Genomic DNA, 19,370 nt, shown 5'->3' on the forward strand with positions numbered 1-19,370 from the left:
CGCAGTGTCAGCGGCGCAGCGTGCGCGCCTTCGGCTTTCGGCGGCCGGCCAAAAAAGTGGGCGCGGCGGCTCGACTTGAGGCTCCCAGACCTTCGCGTCCAACGATCGTCTTGCCTCACCACCTCCATCCCCACCTCAGCATCCGCATCGCACGTCTAGCATGGGCAAGCCGTCGACCGTCGGCGGCAAGCAGAATTTCCGGCCCAACAAGGGCGTCCTCTTCGGCGCGGGCAACGACGAGCTGCAGCGGCCCAAGACGCGCGCCTCGCCCGTGCCGCCGCCGCTCGAGTCGCACGCCTGGCCGGCAAACGTGCGGCGCCTGACACACTGCGTCGCCTCGCCGCTGCTGCCTCAGCACTTGCACTCGTTGTGCGCCGAGATCGACGACGCCGACCCGCACTCGGACGCCAGCACGGCGGGGTGCGTCGTCGTGCGCCTCATCCCGCGCACCAGCCCGCACCCGGCGCGCGGCCAGTACGGCCTCTTTGCGGCGCACGACCTGCCGCCGCGCACGCCGCTCTGCGCCTACTTTGGCACGCTGCACACGCAGCAGGAGACCAACGAGAAGAGCGAGTTCGACCTGGGCATCGAGGGCCCGGCGGGCGAGCAGCTGGGCATCGACGCGACCAAGGCTGGCAGCATTGCGCGATGTGCGTGAGAGCCGAGCGGTGCAATGCCGCACAGGGATGCTGACACCCCTGACACAGTCTGCAACGACTACCGCGGCATCCTGCCGCGCGCCAACGCCGAGTTCAAGGACTTCGTCGCCGAGGCGGCCGGCTCCTCTGCGGCGCCGCAAGGGCTGAGCGAGACGGCCTCGCTGCAGAAGGCGCTGCCCGGCGCGGCGCGCAGCGGCGCGGCGCGGAAAGCTGCGAGCGAGAGCGAGAGTGAGGAGTCAGACTCCGGGAAGGAGGATGAGGAGTACTCTGAGAGCGGACAAGAGCAAGACGCTCCCGCCCAGGCTGCCGCTGCGCCTGCACCGCCCGCACGGCGGCCACGCGTGCTCGGCCAGGCCATCTACTCTGGCTCCAAGCCGATCAAGCGCGGCGAGGAGGTCTGCGTAAGCTACGGCAAGGGCTTCTGGAGCGGGCGGGAAGGAGGCGGCGGCTAGGCAGCAAAGCACGCCGCAAGGGGCAAGTCTCTGGGGTCACACGTCACGATCAATACACCGCGCTACAACTGCAACGTCGCGCTGTGCCGTTTTGATGTATTTGCGATTGCAGCTGCTACTTGCGGCCGAACGTGTTGCCCCAGCCCAGTGCCCGCTCGCCCGACTCCAGCGTCGGCCACGACTCGTTCGCGCTCTTCTTGACCTGCGCAAAACGTCGATGCGTGATGAGCGCTGGTCGAACAGAACGTCGACGATGGCGGCACAACTCACCAAGACGAGGTCCAGCTTGAACTTGGTCAGCCGGAAGGAGCTCGCGGCCGCATCGATGGGCGCAAAGGGCCGCAGCACGCGCTCGTATCGCCGCTTCGAGCCGCTCGGCGCGTCGGGCAGTGCCAGCGCGATCTTGACCTGATGCACTGATCAGTAGCTGCACGTACAGCATCAACCGGCACGAGGGCCGGCACTCACTTCGCTCTCCTCAAACTGCACGCTCGATGCCTCGGCATCGCAGCCCTTGGCATACACCGTGACGCGCACGTCGGCCGGCGTCTCGTAGTGGTCTATCCGCGCCTCGACGCGCTCGATGCCATCTGCCGGCGCCTCCTTGACCGGCTCACTGCCCACGAACAGGTGCCCGTGCGCTGCGTCGGTGCAGCCTGCGATCGTGAGGAAGTCGGCAAAGTCGAGCACGCGCCGCTTGCAGCACGTGTAGCCCTGTGAAGCACGTCAGACTCGGCTCTGAGGCGCATGGAGCGCACTCTCAAAGCGTCTCAGCCCACCACCTGCTTCTGGCAAAGGCCTGGGGCTGAGCGAGGCTCGCTCGCTCGCAGCTGCCAGCGCCCACGAGCGCAAACGATGCCGTCATGCGCCACGCAGGGCTCGCCCCACTAAGCCGCTCGCACATCCTGCCGCTCACTCACCTTGCTGCCTTCGTGGAAGATGGCCGTGCCCTTGTGGTATGTGCACTTCTCCGCCGCGCGATCCCGCTTGCCGCCCTCGAACTTGGCCGAGCAGCCGGCGCGCTTGCACGGCGCGCCAGCCGCAATGGCGCTGCCATCGGCCTCTGGCGGGTCCTGCTCCTCCGGCTTCTCTACCGCCTCCTGCTTCGCCTGCTTGGCAGCAGCCGCAAGCGCTGCAGCGCTCAGCGGCGCCGCCGGCTGCGTTACGGGCTTGGGCGCGGCGGCGCCAAAGACCTCGGTGCTGCCGTTTGCGGTGGACGAGGGCGCAGCTGCCGGCGCCGCCTTGGGCTCGGGCTTCTTCGGCTTGACGTCAGAGTGCGCTTCTGCCGAGGCGCACGGCGGAATGGCGAGGAACTGGTCGAACTCGAGCACGGGCTTGTGCGTCTCGTTGCAGCACGACCACGACTTGAGGCCCTCGTGGAACACGGGCGCGCCCGAGTGGTGAGCGCACGGCCCCGGCGACGAGAAGAGCTGGCCGCAGCCGGGACGCGTGCAGATTGGCGCAGAGGGTGCCATGAGTGAGAAGTGAGGGCGGCGTTGGGGGTGTGGAGGTCGCAAGCAGCGAGAGAAGCAGCGAGAAGGAGAGCGAGCTCGCACGACACTGCCGGGCGCCATGCGATCACGTGGACGCTCCCACGCCCTCCACCTGCTCCCGCGCCCGCTGCGCACGGACTGCGCACTTCATCAAGCGAGGGGGCATCGATTTGCCTCTTCCTTCACTTCCACTCACTCCTGCTCAAGGCTGTCACTACTGCACATCCACGCACACGCACACAGCTGCGGGCACGCGCCACAGCTCGGCATCGCTCTTGCCCACCGCCAGCATGCCGTGCTCGCTGCTCGACCTGCCGCCGGAGCTGCTGCTCTACTCCATCCTGCCGCTGCTGCCCTCGTCGGCCGTGCTCTCCTTCCGCCTCGCCAGCCGGCGCGCCAACGAGCTCGGCAGCGACGCTTCGCTCTGGCGCGCCCTGCTGCTGCGCGAGCTCAACTTCCCCGCCCACGCCTCGGCGCGCGTCGCCGGCTGGCGCCAGCTGTATGCCGGCCTGCGCGCGCCGACGCTCTGGACGTGGGGCGAGGACAGCGAGGGCCGGCTGGGCATCGGCGCCGGGCACGATACGCGCAACGTGCCGCAACAGGTTGCTGCGCTCATCCGCCGCGAGTGGGGCGCGCCGTTCCCCGTGAGTCCGCGCTGGCAGGACGCGCCGCTCATCGTCGGCAACGAGCTCGGCGACCCGGACCGCGAGTGGCCATACTTGGAGGCGGCGCCCGAGTTCCTCATTCGCGAATCAGCCGGCATCGAACTCGGCGCGCCTGTGGAGCTACACGCTGCCGGCTGGAGCTTTCTGGCGCTGACGAGCACAGGCTGCGTGCTCACGTGGGGCGCGCTGCGGCAACGCCAGAGCTTCCAGTATCGCGAAGTCTGGACGCCGTCGATCCTCGACTCCTTCAACAAGCGCGTGCGACGTCTCGCTGTCGGAACCGCCGCTATCGGTGTCACAGACGACGATCACATCCTACAGTGGTCTGGACCGGACTCGCCTCGCGTCCTGCCGGACCTCTTTCCGTTTCATCGCGTCACGGACCGGCCGCGAGTGGAGCTGCTGGCAAGTAGCGGTGACGTGGCTGCCGTTGCTGCGCGGTTTCACCTGGACGGAGAGCAAGGATCAGCGACACAGCAACGCATCGCTGCCTGGAACACGCGATGGACAGCAGAGGTGGATGAGACGCACCGGAGCTACATCGACATTGGTCAGCGGCGAGGCGTACCTGTGGCCGCTCACGACGTCGCTGCGACACTCTTGCCCGAGCTGCCACTTCCGCCAGACGATCTAGCCGCCACCCTCGCCGATCCTTCGCTCAGTGCCTCGCGGCAGCACACTGCGCATACCACCGTAGCGCGCCTTGCGGCAGGCGAGCGGTATCTCTACGCCCTGACGCCGTCTGGTCTGCTGTACAAGATCGACATCACGCAGCCTGCCTGGCCGCCGGATGACTTTGTTGCAGATCGAGTGGAGGAGGAATGGCAGGGCGAGCTGCGCCACTTCGCCCGTGCCTACGGCCCTGGCGGCCGCCAGTGGCAGCTGTTGCGCGCCTTCTGCGATCCGCTCTTGCTGCGAGCCGACGCTCGGTGGGCTGCCATGGACAAAGCGCATCTCCTGAGCGCGCCGGAGTTGCGCCTCACGCACCTCAGCGCCAACTTCCGCTCGTTCGTCGCGTATTCGCAGCCCTCGACGAACGACGGTGCGCACGCACAAGGCATCGTACTGCTGGGCGACGAGGATGCCGGCCACCTCTCGCCGCCGAAGCTGCTGCCGGAGCTGCAGGGCAGCGGCGTGCTCAAGGTAGCTGTCGGCGACTATCACTTCGCCAGCCTGGACAGCGCCGGCAAGGTGCGGACGTGGGGCCAGTGGTCCAAGGGCGCGCTCGGCACGTGGGATGCCCACCCAGTCGCCTCGAGCCTCGCTGTCGCACCACCGCAGCCGCGCGGACTGCGAGGCGGCTTCCGTATCGGTCTTGCGGGTGCAACCGCACGACGCACTCAACAGAGCTTCGAGCCACAAGACGACGGCACGTCGCCGCTCTCGCGCCGCTGTGCTGCCCGCCACGTGCCGCGCGAGCAGAAGGAGCCGGTGCAGGTGGCGTTTGCAGACTGCGAGCGCCTCGCTGAGCCGGGTGGCAGCGTCGAGGAGCAGACTGCCAACACGTTCGTCTTCGACATCGCCCTGGCCGGTTAGTCGTATGCACTGCTAGACACCTGACATTTGCTGATCCTGCGCGTCACGTCAGGTTGGCACTCAGGTGCACTCTCCATCACGAACCGCCCGGGCCTCTTCGTCGAGCCGTCGGCGTCCGCATCGTAGCCGCTGTTCTGGCTCGTCTCCCTCTCATCATGTGTCTCTTCACACCCCGATACCACTGTACGACCACCTTCACGACACCACTGAATCACGAGACGCTGGCTGAGTTGTCACGGGAACGATGGTACAGGATATGGAGGTGTCGCGGGCTCGAGACGAGATAGAGGCGGGACAGGTCGTAAAGGCGGAACTAGTCGTAAGGCCGGGATGGCAGAGACCGGGCGATGGCGGAAGCAGCGTCGATGAGCGCGGCGCTTAGCCACCGCGAGCGGCCTTGAGCATCTCCTCGAAGGCAGACGAGAGCTGCTGATTCATCTGCTGGCCCTGCTGCGAGAGACCGGCAGTGGGCGTGCCCTCCTCCGGCGCAGGCTGAGCAGCGGCCTCGGTCGGTGTAGCCGTGCTGGCCTCTGCAGGTGTGGGCTGCGCCTCGGCGGCAGCGGGCTGCGCAGCACTCGATGCCGCGGCCTGCTGGCGCTTCGGACGGTATGGCGCGTACGTCGTCTCGGCGCGCGCCGAACGCATCTGCTGCAGCATCGCCTCGAAGCCGCTGCGAGAGAGAGAGGGGGCGTCAGACTCAGCGCGCATGCCAATGACGAGGGGCACGGTGCTCACCTTGCCAGACTTGCGTTCGTGTCGGCGACATTGGGCTTCGGCGCCGCCGAGGCAGGCTGCGCTGCCTCTTCCTGCTGCGCCTTGCCCTTGCCCTTCTCCTCGGTGCCATTCTGCGCCTCGGACGTCTTGGCAGCCTCCTCAGCCTCCTCGCGCTCCATCTGCTCCATCATCGCGCGCTGCCTCTCCTCGAAGCGGCGTGCTGCCTCACGCTCCTGCTCCATGCGCTGGGCACGGCTGAGGCCCGAGTGGCCCATCTGCGCCAGACGCTGCTCCCATGCGCTCGAGAGCGCCGTGTTCGTCTGGACGACGCGCTCGCTGGGCTGCGGCGCCGGTGTGCTGCCAGTCGAAGCGGCAGTGCTTGCTGATGCCTGCGCTGCAGGCGCCTCGTGCTCCACCACCTCGAATGCCTCGCTGCCGGCTGTGCTGCTGGGTCCCGTCTGCTGCTCGGCCGGCGCCTGCGGCTCAGGCGACGGAGCACGAGGACGGCCTAGACGCTCGGCGCGAGCGGCAGCTAGGTCTCCGAAGGCACGGCCCTGCGCCTCGCCTTGTGCACGGCAGCGCGCCATGATTTCGTCGAGCGACGGCGGCGCGGAGCCGCTGGTGTTCGAGTCCGAAGGCGCAGCGCCAGTCTTGGCCTGCTCAGCTGACGCAGCAGGAGCCGTGCTCTCGCTGGCAGCCGGCGCAGCAGACGGCACCGCAGCAGCTGGCGAAGGTGCAGGAGATGCTGCGCCACGAGCCTGCATCGAATGCTGCTGGCTAGCGCCAGTGGAAGCCGGCGAACGAGGAGTGCCCGTCAGAGCCATGGCAAAGTCGAGCAGCGGGCCGATGAGCGGCGCCAGCGCGGGAGGCGCGCAGTTGACGAGGGCTGCCTGCAGCGACGGGATGGACGGCGCGGGCGAGGAGCCTGGGGCATGGCCGGACGTCTGCGACTCGGTCGCAGAGCGCGGCTCGGCAGCTGCTGCTGCCGGCGCGGCTGGAGCGGCAGACTGCGATGCAGACGTCGCAGACGGTGCAGACTGACTTTTCTGCTCCTTCGCATCGACGCTTCCCTCGTGGCCGGTCTCGTCCGCGAGCTTGTTCTCGGAGCCGACGAACGCAATTCTGCCGCGGTGCGTCAGTGAGCTGCTCAATCGCACCGCCTTCGTAATCTCGCTCACTGATCGCGCGTAGGCAGCTTGGGAGTCCTGCTGATGACGCAGTCCCAGAGTTCGAACCTGCCTAGCGTGTTCATAGGCGCAGCGTGGGCCACGTCGAAATGGACGTGGCTGAACAGGCGCCACTGGTACTCTGACAGAATGAGGACCGGAGCAGAGAACAGAAATCGCTGCGGCGGCGTGACAGTGATGCAAAGACCATCGCCCGCTCCGAGGTTCCAGAGCGCAGCCAGTCTGCCCATCACGCTGGCCAGAGGCGCGTGACGGTCGACGACGATTCGCTGCTCGATGGCCGGGTGACCAGCGAGTGTCGTGCGGAAGTGGGCATGGCTCTTGCCTTCGCGAAGGAGGGAGTGGTCGGTCCTGGCGGCAATAGTCTCGGTGCCAGCTGCCAGAGAGGCGAGCTGGGCGGGAGTGAGGGGAGATGTGGAGGTGCTCATGCTGAGCGACGTCGTTGGGGTGCGGGATGGTGGTGGCCGGGAAGCAAGAGGAGCAGGTCGCGCGCCGCCGCACGGCTGCTGATGAGGCGCGGCGGCGGCGTGCGGCGCGCGCCGAAGCATCGGCCATGCGCAGCACCTCCACCCCCGCAGCGCGCCTGCTGCCGCTGCTGCTGCGCCTGCTGGTGGTGACTTTGCACTACAGAAGCGTCGCGCGGATCTCGAGCCCCACAGCCGTGAAACTAAATGCGTGGCAAACGAGGAGAAGGTCAGACCAGATCTGTTCCTGGCGCCACCTGCTGCGTCGAGGCTCGGCGCTGCGTGGGCTCGAGGCCGCCCGCGCCAGCATGCAGCGCGCCGGCGGTGCCGGCAGTGTCCACGCCTCACACGCTGCCCTGTGCACTCTGTCTATTCCTTGACCGTGTCCGCCACCACCTTTGCCGTCTCCTTGGCCTTGCCGCCCAGCACATCGAGCGCCACGAGCGTCTTCTCGTAGATGGTAAACACAATGCCGCCGCTGAGGATGAGGCGCGTGAGGCGCGGCGTCGTGCCCTTCCAGAAGCGCAGCACGCCCTCCTCGCGCAGCACCGTGCTGACGCAGTTGAAGGCGCTGCTGTAGCGCGCCGACTGTGCCGACTGCATGCGTGTCTTGACGACGCTGCGTAGAGGAGTGTCAGATGAGCAGTGAGATGCCCTGAGGCAGCCGAGGCTGCCTGCTCTCTGCTGTGATGTGCTGCCGCGGCTGCGTGCTCTCTGCTGTGAGGTACTCACTCGAATGGCATGGTGCAGTCTGTGCAAGAGGATCATCAGCAAGGCGCGGTCACCATCTTCTCGCGCATTCTACTCACAAACAGTGACAATGCCCGCCACAGCGCCCATGCCAAACGTCTCGATGTCGTTGGTCTTGCGGCCGTCCTTGGTGGCCAGGCCACGCAGCGTCGAGTATGTCGTGAGGCGCACGGCAGAGTTGGCGCCTTGCCGTGCCATCGTGGGGCCGAGGCCCTTGTAGATGCCGCGCAGACCCTCGGCGCGCACGATGGCGACGGAGCCGGAGAAGAGGCCCTGTAAGGAAGGTTCAGCCTCGGAGCAGGCCTAGGCTTGTCGTGCGCGACTTTGCATGGGCCTTCAGGCAGCGACTATGCAGGTCGAGCATGCAGCACTACGCGCGCCGCATCTCCAGCTGCAGCTTGTGTGTGCTGCCTCACCTTGTACAGCCGCTCCGCCTTCGGCTTGCGCCCATCCTCAATCAGCCGTGTCTTGATGGCTTCTGACGGCGTGACCGCCAGTGCGCCCTCGCAGAGGCCAGCCAGCAGGCCGGCAAGCACGGAGCGCGGCAGCGTCAATTGGCCAGTCTGCACAAGTGCATGTTAGTCTGCCGCCGCTCGCAGTGGCAGCACGCCGCACACACCGTCTTGTCGGCCACGGCCAGCTTGATGCTGTCGTAGGAGAGGAAGCGCACGCCCGCCTTGACGGCATTGCCTGCCACGAGTGCACTACGAGAGGCTGATCAGCACTCGAACAGCAGATGCGAACATGCCAAGACGCCGCACTGCTGCGAAGTCTCGGGCCGCGAAGCAACGATCTACTGAGCCGCTATTGTCTCTCGCCCGCACTGACACCGCATCTCTGCCCGTTACGCCCTGATCGCTTCATGCGCCGCGGTGCCAGCCAACAGGCCCTAGCAGCCGCCTCAACTACCCTCTGCACATTCTGCGATACTCACGAGCAGCCCGAGTACAATCCCCTCACGCCGCTGCGCGCCAGCGTCTCACGGACGATGTCGAGCAGGCCCGGCGGGCGCTTTCCCGCCGCGACGGCGAACTGCGCCTGCGTCTTGACATACTCGGTCGGATAGGTGGCGAAGCCCTCGACGGCGCCGGCGAATGCGCCGGCGACGAGCGAGTGCAGCGGCTGCTCCTTGCGCTTCGTCGAGGCCATGGCGTGGAGGGGGGTGCGAGAGGCGAGGAAGGCAAGGAAGAAGCGCGCCGCGCCGGCCTCTGAAAGGCGTGCGGCCGGATGATGCTCTGGCGCGCGGCACGCGAGCTTGGCCGAGTTCCGCGCAGCGCGTCGAAGCTTCAAGGTCGCGTGGCCGCGCCAAGGCTTGCTTCATCACCTCCATACCCTCAGCACATCGACAGCATGGACGACCCTGATCTCGCAGCCATCCGTGCCGCACGCATGCGCGAGCTGCGCGGCGGCGGCGGCGGTGGTGGCGGCGGTGGTGGCGAGGCATCGGGCAGCGGCCTGCCCGCCGGCCTCAGCCTGGGCGGCGGCGGCGGTGGAGGGCGTGGAGGAGGGGCGCAGGACGAGGAGGCGCAGGCACGGCAGCAGGAGCAGATGGACGAGCAGAAGCGCCAGCTGCTGAGCACCGTGCTTGATGCGCAGGCACGGGAACGCCGTGAGTGCTCGAGCCTCTGGACACTGGCGCTGGCTGCCAGGCAGGCCAGGCACGTCAACGTGCCCGCAGCCCTGCTGACACTGGCCTGTCCTGTTTAGTCTCGCGCATCGCCATGGTCAAGCCGCAGAAGGCACGCGCCATCCAGGACCTCATCCTGCGCATGGCGCAGTCGGGCCAGGTGCGCCAGCGCATCACCGAGGAGCAGCTCATCGGCCTGCTGCAGCAGGTTGAGGGCGGGCAGGAGGCGCAGGGCAAGATCACCGTGAGTGCTGCTGCGGCACCTGAGGGCGACCTAGCGAGGGAGGAGCGGATTGACCTCAAGCTGCTGCTGTGGAGCTCGCGCTCACGTCCTGCCGTCGCAGTTCACGCGCAAAAAGCAGGTGCTCGAGGACTCGGACGACGACTTCGACCTCTGAGCCCGGCACGCACACGTACAGCCGAGAGGGGTTGGCGGTGCAATCTGAGACATGGCACACATCGGCGCTGTGGCGTGTGATGCACGTATGGTACAGACGGACGTGGGTGGAGGCAGAGACGGAAAGGTATGGGCGGGACGACGGGAACAGGCTGGAGACAGAGGCAGGTGGATGCGGAAGGTATGTGTGTGGTATGCGAGCGACACTTCGCCCTCGCTGCGGCTTTCGAAGAGCGTACAGCTCGCGAGCAGGCGATACGAGCCCGGTTTCGCGGCGGGCGCAGCTATTCGCTGTCCGTGAAGAAGAGCTTTTCGTTCGCCGCCCTCGACGACTTGAGCGCGCCGACACCTCCTCCGCCCTCCTTCTTGACGACTTGGTGCTGAGAGCTGCTGCTCTCCGCTGCACGTCCAGCAGTCGAGTTGCTCGCCTTGATGCTGCGGTGCTGCGAGCGAGGCGTCGGCGTCTGAAGACTTGCGCCAGACGCAGGGTGCTGCGGTGCAGCCTTGGCCGAGGACTCAGGCTCGGGCTGCTGCTCTCGCTGCTTCTCCTGCTCGTCGTCTGTGATGACACCATCGTTGATCCATTCGCCTGCGTGGATGGGCGTCCGTGGCGACGCTACTGGCGGCGGCGAGGCCGTGGGCGCCCGCGGAGCGCCGCCAGGCGGGACACCATCGACGTCCGAACTGCTGCCGCTCGGAGCATCTGCCGTAAAGTCCATCGGCTGGTTGCGCGACGTGCCTGCAAGCGGACGAGCACGCGGCCTGGGCACCGGCGAGGCAGCTTGCTGCTGGGCGCGCTTGGAGGGCCCGGCCTTGGCGGCGCGCGTGGAGGTGGTCGCCGTCGTCTTGTTCTTCTTCAGCGGCCGACGCTGCTTGGGCGTGGCTTCACGCTCGTCGCTTTCCTCGCTGCTGCTGCGCAGGCGACGCTGGCGCTGTCTAGCCGACGCCGAAGGCTCAGCCTCGGAGACCGGCGAGGGAGAGGCCGACTCTCGCGCGGACAACGGCGGCGGCTGCGCTGCCAGTGCCCGCAGCTGCTTCTCGCGCAGGATCTTCTCGTGCTTGTGCAGCTCGATGCGGGCCCAACTCTCCTCCTCCTTCTTCGCGCGGCGGTCGATGAGGATGCCGTCCTTGTCCTGGCGCAAAGCACAGCGTCAGGACTGCAGGCCCGTCTGTCCGGCTCGTGGCTGCGGCTCACCCATTCGTACGCATAGCTCTTCGACGACGCCCCGGCCCGGCTGCTGCGGCGCAGGCCGCGCGTGTCCTCGCAGTCCGACTCATCTAGCTCCAGCTCCGACTCGCTCTCCTCACTCCGGCGACCGCGGCCGACATGAGCAATGTCCTCGACGGACTCCTCTGAAGAGTCCGTCGACGTCGCGCCGTCCGGCTCCGGCTCCGCGTTCTCGTCGCCCGCCTCGCCCTCGGCCTGGCTAGCCGCCTTCTTCTTCTTCTTGGGCAGCCGCGCGGCCTCCTTCTCGCTCGAGCGTGCGGCGCGGCTGCGCGGCCAGCCGTCGAGGCGCGCGTGCTCGCGGTAGTCGACCTTGCGTGCGGCGGCTGCGCGGCGCGGCATGGGAGAGAGCAAGGTGTGGGTGAGGCGAGGCGGAGGTGCTGAGCAGAGGGCGAGTCAGGGCGCAGAGCGGTGACAGGTGCGGTGATGGAGGTGCTGAGTGGAGCGTGATGGCCCAGAGCAGCGGCCCGCTCAGCGCTCCCAGGGCGCAGTCCCTGGCCCCCACTTCAAGCTGCCTGCTGGAGTCGACTCTTACTTCGAGGGACGTGCACGCATCGCTTTCAATCTCGCGCCTCGTTGCGCCTGCGCTTTGCCTCGTGCCGCAGCATGCACTACAGCAGCCTGGCTGGCTTTCGAAGCACTTGTATCTGCTCGTCATTCTTGTTGTGCCTCGTGCCTGTTCTTGTATGTGGCCAGATCGGGATGCGCTGCTCGGAGAGGAGAGCAGCCGGCGGCACTTGCCTCTCGTGGCCAGCGCCAGGAGGCACGTCACGTGCAGCAGCTCAGGGCAGCGCTCGCACAGACCGGCGGCCGGGCGCGCGGCGGGCAGGCGGCCAGTGTGCGCGCGCTGGTCGCCGCCGCGCCGCGCCGTGAGAAGCTCAAGCACGCCCGCCTTGTCCGCACCGCTCTCCCGCCCATCACATACCCCTCTCCCCTCCCGCACACCTTCCCACCGCAGCCATGGCATCCAACGGCATCGGTGCGTTGCTCGTGCCATCCGCGATGTGGCATCCGGGCGGCGGCACAGGCGCGCAGTCGGCGGCAGCAGGCGATGCATCCGCCCATGCGCGGCCCATGCAGGCGTCCCCACGCCGACGCTTCCGCGCACACCGCGGCCCCTGTCTCGCACTCTGGCGCACCTCAGGGGTGCGCTGTGATGGTCACAGGGTGACTGTCAAGGTCGTGCCTGCTGCGCTCCGCCGAATGTGCTCGAGCTATGGGGTGCACGGAGCGCCGGAGATGCGTCGGGCTCGTCTCAAGCCGCGGCTCGCTGTCGTGCCTGGAGCGGGATGGCTTCGTCTCGCGGCTGCTTCTCTCCACCGCTGCCGCCGAGCTCCTCACTGACGCCTTCCATCTCTCCCCACTCCCTGCTCCGCCATGTCTGCCTCCGCGCCCTTCCCATCTGCCGACGGCAACGATGCGCCCGTGCCGGTCGACTACTCTTCAGGCATCGCCAACCTGCCCAACCAGGTGCGTGGCGCTGCCGCTTCCGCTGCACGCTGAATCAGTAGATTGCTGTGTGCCTGTGCTGTGCTGATGCGTTTGGCTTCCTTCTGCAGCGGCACAAGATCGTGGCCAAGGCTGGCGGCCACTTCACGCTGATGGTGGTGGGCGAGAGCGGCGTGGGCAAGACGACGCGTGAGTGCAGGCGCGCGAGGCTGGACGGATGGGCCAGAGGCAAAGATGTGGGATAGTGATAAAGACTCGTGCTGGCGTCAGGCAGAGAGGGGCTGCCACGATGAGAGAGACGTCGCGTATGCCGAGCAGCTGCCAGGCAATCCCTGCTTGCCGCACTCTGATCGCACTCGCGGCCGCTCACACGCCGCGCCAGTCATCAACACGCTCTTCTCCACCGAGCTGGCGACGGGCAAGGACCACTCGCGGCGCCATGCCAAGCAGCTCGACAAGACCGTCGAGGTGGACATCATCAAGGCCGAGCTGGAGGAGAAGCAGTTCAAGGTCAAGCTCACCGTCATCGACACGCCCGGCTTTGGCGACTACGTCAACAACCGCGACTCGTGGACGCCCATCGTCGACTTCCTCGACGACCAGCACGAGATGTACATGCGGCAAGAGCAGCAGCCGGAGCGCAAGGAGAAGACGGACCTGCGCGTCCACGCCTGCCTCTACTTCATCCGCCCCACCGGCCACACGCTCAAGCCGCTCGACATTGAGATCATGAAGCGTCTCGGCACGCGCGTCAACCTCATTCCCGTCGTCGCCAAGGCCGACACGCTCAGCCCCAACGACCTGGCCATCTTCAAGCAGCGCGTGAGTTGCTGCAGCGGATGCAGCGTTGATGCTGCAGCACTGACCTCTGTGCGCAGATCCGCGAGGTGATCGCGCAGCAGGGCATTCGCGTTTACACGCCCCCGATTGAGTCGGACGACGAGGCGTCGGCGGAGCACGCAAAGACGCTCATGGGCGCCATGCCCTTCTCCATCATTGGCTCGACGCGCGACGTCGTCACCAAGGACGGCCGGACCGTCAAGGGCCGCGACTACATGTGGGGTGTGGCTGAGGGTGAGTGCGAGAGATGGACGCAGGTTTTGGAAGGGTGTGGAACAGCATGAAAGGCGGATGCTTGAGCATGGAGTGCGGAAGGTCAAGCATGGTGCCCGGGTGCAGATGCTTGAGCTTGGCGCCCGGCTACGTGGGCCGCCGCTTCATCCCGGAGCAGAATCTGCGACGGTCGGGAATCCCCGGTGGCACGCAAGCAGTGCCGCGTAGAGCGCTGCGACAGCGTTGTGTGCGCCTCAACACGCAGCCCAGACGCTGTGCCGCCATGCTGACGCTCCCTGCGCAGTCGAGAACGAGGAGCACTGCGACTTCAAGAAGCTGCGCTCGCTGCTCATCCGCACGCACATGCTCGACCTGATCAACACGACGGAGGAGACGCACTACGAGGCCTACCGCCAGGCGCAGATGGAGACGCGCAAGTTCGGCGAGCCCAAGGTGAAGAAGCTCGACAACCCCAAGTTCAAGGAGGAGGAGGAGATGCTGCGCAAGCGCTTCACGGAGCAGGTCAAGGTGCGTGTGCTGCAGCGATGGCCGTCTCTGGTGATTGCTGCTGACACTTACCGCTCTTGCGCACAGCTCGAGGAGGCCCGCTTCCGGCAGTGGGAGGCACACCTCATCGCCGAGCGCGACCGCCTCAACCGCGACCTGGAGCAGGCACACAGCGTGAGTGCCTCAAGCAGCGCCGCACCCTCTGTCCACCTGGCTCACTCTGTCTCCGCCTGCAGAACATCAAGCAGCTCGAGGCCGAGCTGGACTCTGCCAGCGGCTACCGCTCGATGAACCAGGCACCGCGCCGCTAAGGGTGCCCTGCTGGGCAGACTTGATATCTCGCTCGCCACCGTCATCGTCTCTCCTCCTGCCATGCACTGCCGGCGAGGCAGCGAGACTTGGCGTCCGAGTGTCGAGCTCTGCCCGTGCTAGCTCTGGTGCGCTCTCGTCATTCACGTTCCATGCCCCTTTTATGCCCTCTCGAAGCCTGCAACGATCGTTACTTGACTCTCTCCTGCCTTGTGCTGCTCAGGATAGCTGCTTGTCCACGTCGACGCTGCCGTTCACGCCGAGGGGCTGTGACGCGATGCTGCTAAATGCGGAGCACTTTGTGCCACCTCCGAGGCCCAAACGAGTGGGCTGAACACAGCGCGCTCGGAGCCGCGGCCTGGCTCGCGGCCACAACACGGCGACTCGCCAGGCCGCGCCCCTGTGGGCGCAGAGCAGAGCTCTCAGGGGCACATCGGCCCCGACGACCCGCTGAGCGAGAGTCTATCGCCTGAGTGCGCAGCGATGGCGCCTGCTGCTCACTACTCATGGCTTGCACCCACATCCACAGCATCATAGACACCCTCGCATCTCACTCGCGCCAGCATGCAGCTCTCCTCGTCAGTGACAACTCTCGCGCCGCTCGCGGACGCCAGGCACGCCGGCTGGGCGGCAGCGCGAGGCGCACCTCTCGCCGAGCAGCAGCTCAACGTGCAGCACCACAGCTTCTCTCCGTCTGCGAAGCCAGTCGCGACGGCATGGCCACGGGCACCGCCAGCAGCAGACAAGCAGCCTCGCTTCTCTCTCTCGCAAGAGCTCCCAGCGCGGCCAGCCGCACCGCTGCCGCCGATGCAAGAGCGGCCAGTGAAGCGCGCACACTCGGCTCCCGTGGTGCGCTGGTGGTCGCGCGGCATGCAGGTCGCCGTGCACATCATCACCGCCGACACAAGTGAGGCTGCGAGGCCTGCGGCACCGTCACTGTCCGGACGTGCTGCCATCGAGAAGCGCGGGCACAAGCGCAGCTTCAGCACGTCGAGCGAGCGCAGTCGCCCGGCCGTTGCGAGCGGCAGCCGCGCGACGTCGGCACCATCAAGCGACCATGGCAGGCCGGTCGTCTCTCGTCGCAGCCCCGCCGTGGCTGCACGCCACCTTGCAGTGCCAATGAGCACACTCGCCAGCGACGACGCTCGGCCATCGCAGCTGCGCCGGACGCAGCTGCTCGTGCGGCGCGGCGCCGAACTCGTGCCGGCCGGACCGCGCTCGGGCGTCGTGGCGCAACGCTGCCCTCACGAGCGTGGCGGCCGCTGCCCGCTGCGCCTGTCGCGCACGGCAGCCACCCTCAGCAGCGCCATCGCACCCAAGCAGTCCCATGCTCCACTCGACGCAGCCGGACGACGTCGTGATGTTGCAGCCAAGACCCGCTTAGAGCGCCAGCGCCCGGACGGCCACCTGCGCTCCTCCTTCTACTATTCTAGCGCATCAAGCAGCGACACACGCAGGTCGTGGTATGAAACTATCTAAGCATTGTCCCAGGTAAAGCGGCGGCTGGCGCGCGGATGCTAGGCGGGCTGAGCAGACGAGAAACAAGAAAGGGCGGCAGGCTGCGTCCGGCAGCGTGGAGAGCAAGGAGCGTGGGGTGGAGCATGCGAGTCCGGGAGTGGGGCTGTGGATGTGTGTCGGAGAGCGGCAGCTAGAGAGACCGGACAAGGCGGCCTTGCCGCACGTAGAGCATCATACATCGAGGACGTGTGACCTGTTGTACGGGGCGAGGAGAAAAGGAGCTGCGAGAAAGTGTATAGACACGCGGGCCAGGCCCAGTGAGACTGCGATGCGTCGAGGATGCGGTGACCGTTGGAAAGAGATTCTGGAGCAGGAGAAGGGAACGGCGACGAGAGGGAGCGATCATTGGAAGAGTGGCCGCCGGCTGTTGCCGCTGTGGTTGTCGGGCTCGCGCCGGGCGGCGCCCTGGAAGCGTGGCGACTCGTCGCCCCGTGCCGGGTAGTAGCCGCCGTTGGCGCCGCCGAAGCGTGCTGGTGGCTGCGCGGCGGCGAAGACGCGCGGCGACGAGTCCTCCATCTCGATGGGGTAGTGCTTGCCGACGGGCGACTCGAAGCCCGACGCGGCGTACGTGCGCGGCGTGTCGAAGCCGGTGTCGGAGAAGCCGCGCGGCGAGTCCCAGGCGTTCTGCGCCGCCGCCGCCTTGAGCGGCATCGTCGCCGAGCTCATGTTCTGCGCCGAGAGGCGTGCACGGCGCTTGCGGTCGCGCCGGCGCTTGCAGCACACGCACAGCGTGATGAGCGAGGCGAGCGCAACGACGAGGAAGACACCGCCGCCCACGCTGATGCCGATGATCTGCTGCTTCGAGAGCACCTCGTTGTTGCGGAAGCCGCTCGTGGCGCGGAAGGTCGGCGCCGTGCCCGAGACGGTGCCGTCGGCGCCTTCCGTGATGCCCTCGGCCTGCAGCTTGGCGAGCGCGTCGCATGCCTGCTGGTCCACCACAGTGTTCGAGCCGAGCACGGCGCCGAGGTTGACCACGATGGCCTGGCTGTCGCGCACGTTGACCGTGAACGAGCCGGAGCCGTCGATGCGGATGCGCTGGGCGGCGTTGCGGTCGACAACGACCGGTGCGCCGTTGGCCGTCTGCTCGTACGAGATGCCGTTCCAAGTCGTGTTCGTCGTCGAGTCGGAGCCGGCAGCCGTGAGCGTCGAGACGTACACCGTCTGGCCCTTCCACTCCGGCACGGTGATGGCAAAGGAGATGGTGCCCTTGTCGGTGATCGTCTCGGACGAGGGCAGCGTGTTGAGCAGCACGATGGCGTTGAGGTTGGTGCGCTGATAGATGCTGTAGCCGCCCAGGCGGTTCTCGTAGCCCGACGGCGGCGAGATGGACAGCGGCGCCACGCGCGTCGAGCACGTCGTGCCGACGAGCTGGAACACGGCGGCAAAGGCGTAGTACGACGGGCGCACGTGCGGCGGCGAGCCGTCGATCGGGTGCACGATCGGCTGCCACGGCGAGCCGTAGGAGATGTCCGTCAGGTGGATCTGCACCGACGAGACCTGCTGCGTCGAGGCGAACAGGAAGAAGTTGAGCGTCCAGAGCGCGTTGGCTATGAGGAGGGCGTCAGCTGCGGCACACGAGAGCGTGCATTCACGCCGCAGAGTGCGGCTCTGCAACGCTGCAGGGTTGCACTGGACCCTGCCGCGCGACCGCTCGACACGCTACGCCACCGCCACTCACCAAACGTGTCACTGATGCCCTGGATGCCACCGGGGCCCACACTGCCCATCTCGCGCAGGAAGTACGGCTTGCCGGTGATGAGCGCCTGCTGCGCCTGGTTGCTCCACTCGTTGAACTGGCGCACGGTGCGCGAGAGGTCGAGCAGGTAGCTCGTCGTCAGGTTGAAGCTCGACACGCCGACGTAGTAGAAGTAGTCGTGCTGGCTCCAGCCCGCCACGTACACGCCGTTCTCCACGGCAATGTTGGTGTTGACGAGCGTGTCGATGCGGTACTGGTGGCCCGTGTTCGTCGCCGTCGTCGCCGTCGCGGCCGGCTCGAAGAAGTTCTGCGAGATGTTGCGCGGCTGCAGCACCTGCCGGTAGAGGGCCTGCGCGTGCTCGCCCCACTCGCCTCCGTAGTCGTAGACGGTGTACGAGCTGTTGCGGTACTGGTTGTAGATGAAGAGATCCGGCTCGTTGCCGATCTCCATGCCGACAATCTTGACGCGCTTCACCGAGTCGAGCACCAGCTCGGCCTGCTGGATCATGCGCGCCATCGAGTCGGAGCCCTGGTACGCCAGGTTGAGCTGGTACGTGATGGGCGTGCCGAGCGGCAGGTAGTTGTCGAGCGCCTCAAAGTACTTGGGCCCGTAGAAGTAGCCGTCGGTCTGCGCGTCGACGCGGCCCGTGCCCTGCGGGTTCGGGTTCTTCTGCAGCGTGTACGTGCTCACGGTCGGGTCCCAGAGCATGTTGTCGCCGGCGTTGCCGCCGAGGCGGATGTGCGGCGGCCTGCCCGTGTAGTTGCCCAGGTTCTGCAGCAGCTGGTACGTGAGGTCGTTGCGCGTGTCCGTGCCGGTGAAGGACAGCAGGTTCGACGGCTCAATGCCCATGCCGCCGTACGAGGGCGAGAGCGTCGGCGAGAGGCTCTGGGCGCCCGTCTGCTTGTACGGGATGCCGCTGATCGACACCTGCGCTGCGGCGCGGGCGGCCAGCGACGAGACGCCGAGCACGAGCGCCTTGCGCCATGACGGCGAGCGCCGCGATCGTTGCGAGGGCATCTGCGCGTGGATGTCAGCATGGCTGGGGCGCATCCGCACGCACACACGTGCGGGCAGGAGCCGGGCCGCCGCCACGCCGGCAGCTGGTGCCGGGCACGGCGAGCAAGCGCCGAGCGTGCTCACCTTGCAAGGGCTGAGAGGCTGCAGAGAGGAGAGAAGCACGCCGAGCTGCTTGCGCGGTGCGGCAGGCTGCGAGGCGAAAGGCGGGCGTGGAGGAGACGCAGGTGGCAGCGGGCGAGAGAGGCGACGGAGACGCGGCGGCGCTGCGAGAGCGTGTGGGTGGGAGACACGAGAGAGAGAGAGCGAGACGAGGCGGAGACGAGAGCGAGAGGAGAGAGCGCTAGGCGGCACGGAGCGGCCGTGCGAGGGGGGCGAGGGCGATGGTGGAGCGGAAGGAAGGCGGCGCAGGTGCAGGTGCGGGTGCAGCGGGCGGTGCGGCGTCGCCTGAAGTTGCTTGCTTGCTTGCCGGCGCTTGCCTCGTTGGGCGGGCGCTGGGAACAGACGCAGGAAGCGAGATGCTGCAGCGTGCGTCGGCGTGGGCAGCAGCAGCGGCGGTGCGGCAGCGGATGCGGGCTTAAGATGGGCGGTGGATGGTGAGTGGCTGGAGGGACAGGCTACGTCGACGTCGGGTGTGCTTGTCGAGGAGGCCGC

General features: G+C 67.3%; 10 protein-coding genes across 10 annotated transcripts; 5 read left to right on the plus strand and 5 right to left on the minus strand.

Moving 5' to 3' along the window:
* The first annotated feature begins 117 nt into the window (after positions 1-117).
* FA09DRAFT_331187 (hypothetical protein) lies at positions 118-1,204 on the plus strand. The gene is made up of 2 exons (XM_025742908.1): positions 118-650; positions 708-1,204. The coding sequence occupies exons 1-2, from the start codon at positions 161-163 to the stop codon at positions 1,109-1,111; spliced, it is 894 nt and encodes a 297-aa protein (XP_025597008.1). The 5' UTR covers positions 118-160; the 3' UTR covers positions 1,112-1,204.
* A 17-nt stretch (positions 1,205-1,221) lies between these two features.
* Positions 1,222-2,633, minus strand: FA09DRAFT_331188 (chord-domain-containing protein). The gene is made up of 4 exons (XM_025742909.1): positions 2,032-2,633; positions 1,580-1,825; positions 1,382-1,519; positions 1,222-1,313 (listed from the first exon to the last, which is right to left on the minus strand). Exons 1-4 carry the CDS (start codon positions 2,584-2,586, stop codon positions 1,227-1,229), a joined length of 1,026 nt encoding a protein of 341 aa, XP_025597009.1. The 5' UTR covers positions 2,587-2,633; the 3' UTR covers positions 1,222-1,226.
* A 261-nt stretch (positions 2,634-2,894) lies between these two features.
* FA09DRAFT_331191 (hypothetical protein) lies at positions 2,895-4,805 on the plus strand (the record flags this gene model as incomplete). Its single annotated transcript, XM_025742910.1, has 1 exon — positions 2,895-4,805. The coding sequence occupies one exon, from the start codon at positions 2,895-2,897 to the stop codon at positions 4,803-4,805; it is 1,911 nt and encodes a 636-aa protein (XP_025597010.1).
* A 211-nt stretch (positions 4,806-5,016) lies between these two features.
* Positions 5,017-7,171, minus strand: FA09DRAFT_331192 (hypothetical protein). Its single transcript, XM_025742911.1, has 3 exons — positions 6,698-7,171; positions 5,541-6,641; positions 5,017-5,475 (listed from the first exon to the last, which is right to left on the minus strand). Exons 1-3 carry the CDS (start codon positions 7,132-7,134, stop codon positions 5,184-5,186), a joined length of 1,830 nt encoding a protein of 609 aa, XP_025597011.1. The 5' UTR covers positions 7,135-7,171; the 3' UTR covers positions 5,017-5,183.
* Positions 7,172-7,459: 288 nt separating this feature from the next.
* On the minus strand, positions 7,460-9,069 carry FA09DRAFT_320821 (mitochondrial tricarboxylate transporter; the record flags this gene model as incomplete). The annotated part of the gene is made up of 6 exons (XM_025740992.1): positions 7,460-7,789; positions 7,903-7,921; positions 7,980-8,193; positions 8,337-8,483; positions 8,540-8,624; positions 8,855-9,069. 6 exons carry the CDS (start codon positions 9,067-9,069, stop codon positions 7,540-7,542), a joined length of 930 nt encoding a protein of 309 aa, XP_025597012.1. The 3' UTR covers positions 7,460-7,539.
* Positions 9,070-9,252: 183 nt separating this feature from the next.
* On the plus strand, positions 9,253-9,945 carry FA09DRAFT_320823 (DNA-binding TFAR19-related protein; the record flags this gene model as incomplete). The annotated part of the gene is made up of 3 exons (XM_025740993.1): positions 9,253-9,529; positions 9,628-9,791; positions 9,892-9,945. Exons 1-3 carry the CDS (start codon positions 9,271-9,273, stop codon positions 9,943-9,945), a joined length of 477 nt encoding a protein of 158 aa, XP_025597013.1. The 5' UTR covers positions 9,253-9,270.
* A 67-nt stretch (positions 9,946-10,012) lies between these two features.
* On the minus strand, positions 10,013-11,871 carry FA09DRAFT_331195 (hypothetical protein). The gene is made up of 2 exons (XM_025742912.1): positions 11,140-11,871; positions 10,013-11,077 (listed from the first exon to the last, which is right to left on the minus strand). The coding sequence occupies exons 1-2, from the start codon at positions 11,509-11,511 to the stop codon at positions 10,229-10,231; spliced, it is 1,221 nt and encodes a 406-aa protein (XP_025597014.1). The 5' UTR covers positions 11,512-11,871; the 3' UTR covers positions 10,013-10,228.
* Positions 11,872-12,616: 745 nt separating this feature from the next.
* Positions 12,617-14,988, plus strand: FA09DRAFT_331197 (Septin-domain-containing protein). The gene is made up of 6 exons (XM_025742913.1): positions 12,617-12,639; positions 12,729-13,440; positions 13,497-13,692; positions 13,976-14,199; positions 14,266-14,352; positions 14,415-14,988. Exons 2-6 carry the CDS (start codon positions 12,853-12,855, stop codon positions 14,487-14,489), a joined length of 1,170 nt encoding a protein of 389 aa, XP_025597015.1. The 5' UTR covers positions 12,617-12,639; positions 12,729-12,852; the 3' UTR covers positions 14,490-14,988.
* Positions 14,977-15,979, plus strand: FA09DRAFT_331198 (hypothetical protein). The gene is made up of 2 exons (XM_025742914.1): positions 14,977-15,065; positions 15,171-15,979. The coding sequence occupies exons 1-2, from the start codon at positions 15,052-15,054 to the stop codon at positions 15,964-15,966; spliced, it is 810 nt and encodes a 269-aa protein (XP_025597016.1). The 5' UTR covers positions 14,977-15,051; the 3' UTR covers positions 15,967-15,979.
* Positions 15,980-16,265: 286 nt separating this feature from the next.
* FA09DRAFT_84593 (hypothetical protein) lies at positions 16,266-18,970 on the minus strand. The gene is made up of 3 exons (XM_025745863.1): positions 18,843-18,970; positions 17,684-18,719; positions 16,266-17,552 (listed from the first exon to the last, which is right to left on the minus strand). The coding sequence occupies exons 2-3, from the start codon at positions 18,717-18,719 to the stop codon at positions 16,348-16,350; spliced, it is 2,241 nt and encodes a 746-aa protein (XP_025597017.1). The 5' UTR covers positions 18,843-18,970; the 3' UTR covers positions 16,266-16,347.
* Positions 18,971-19,370: the final 400 nt, after the last annotated feature.

This window comes from Tilletiopsis washingtonensis (assembly GCF_003144115.1).
Source record: "Tilletiopsis washingtonensis strain MCA 4186 unplaced genomic scaffold FA09scaffold_16, whole genome shotgun sequence".
NCBI lineage: Eukaryota > Fungi > Basidiomycota > Exobasidiomycetes > Entylomatales > Tilletiopsis > Tilletiopsis washingtonensis.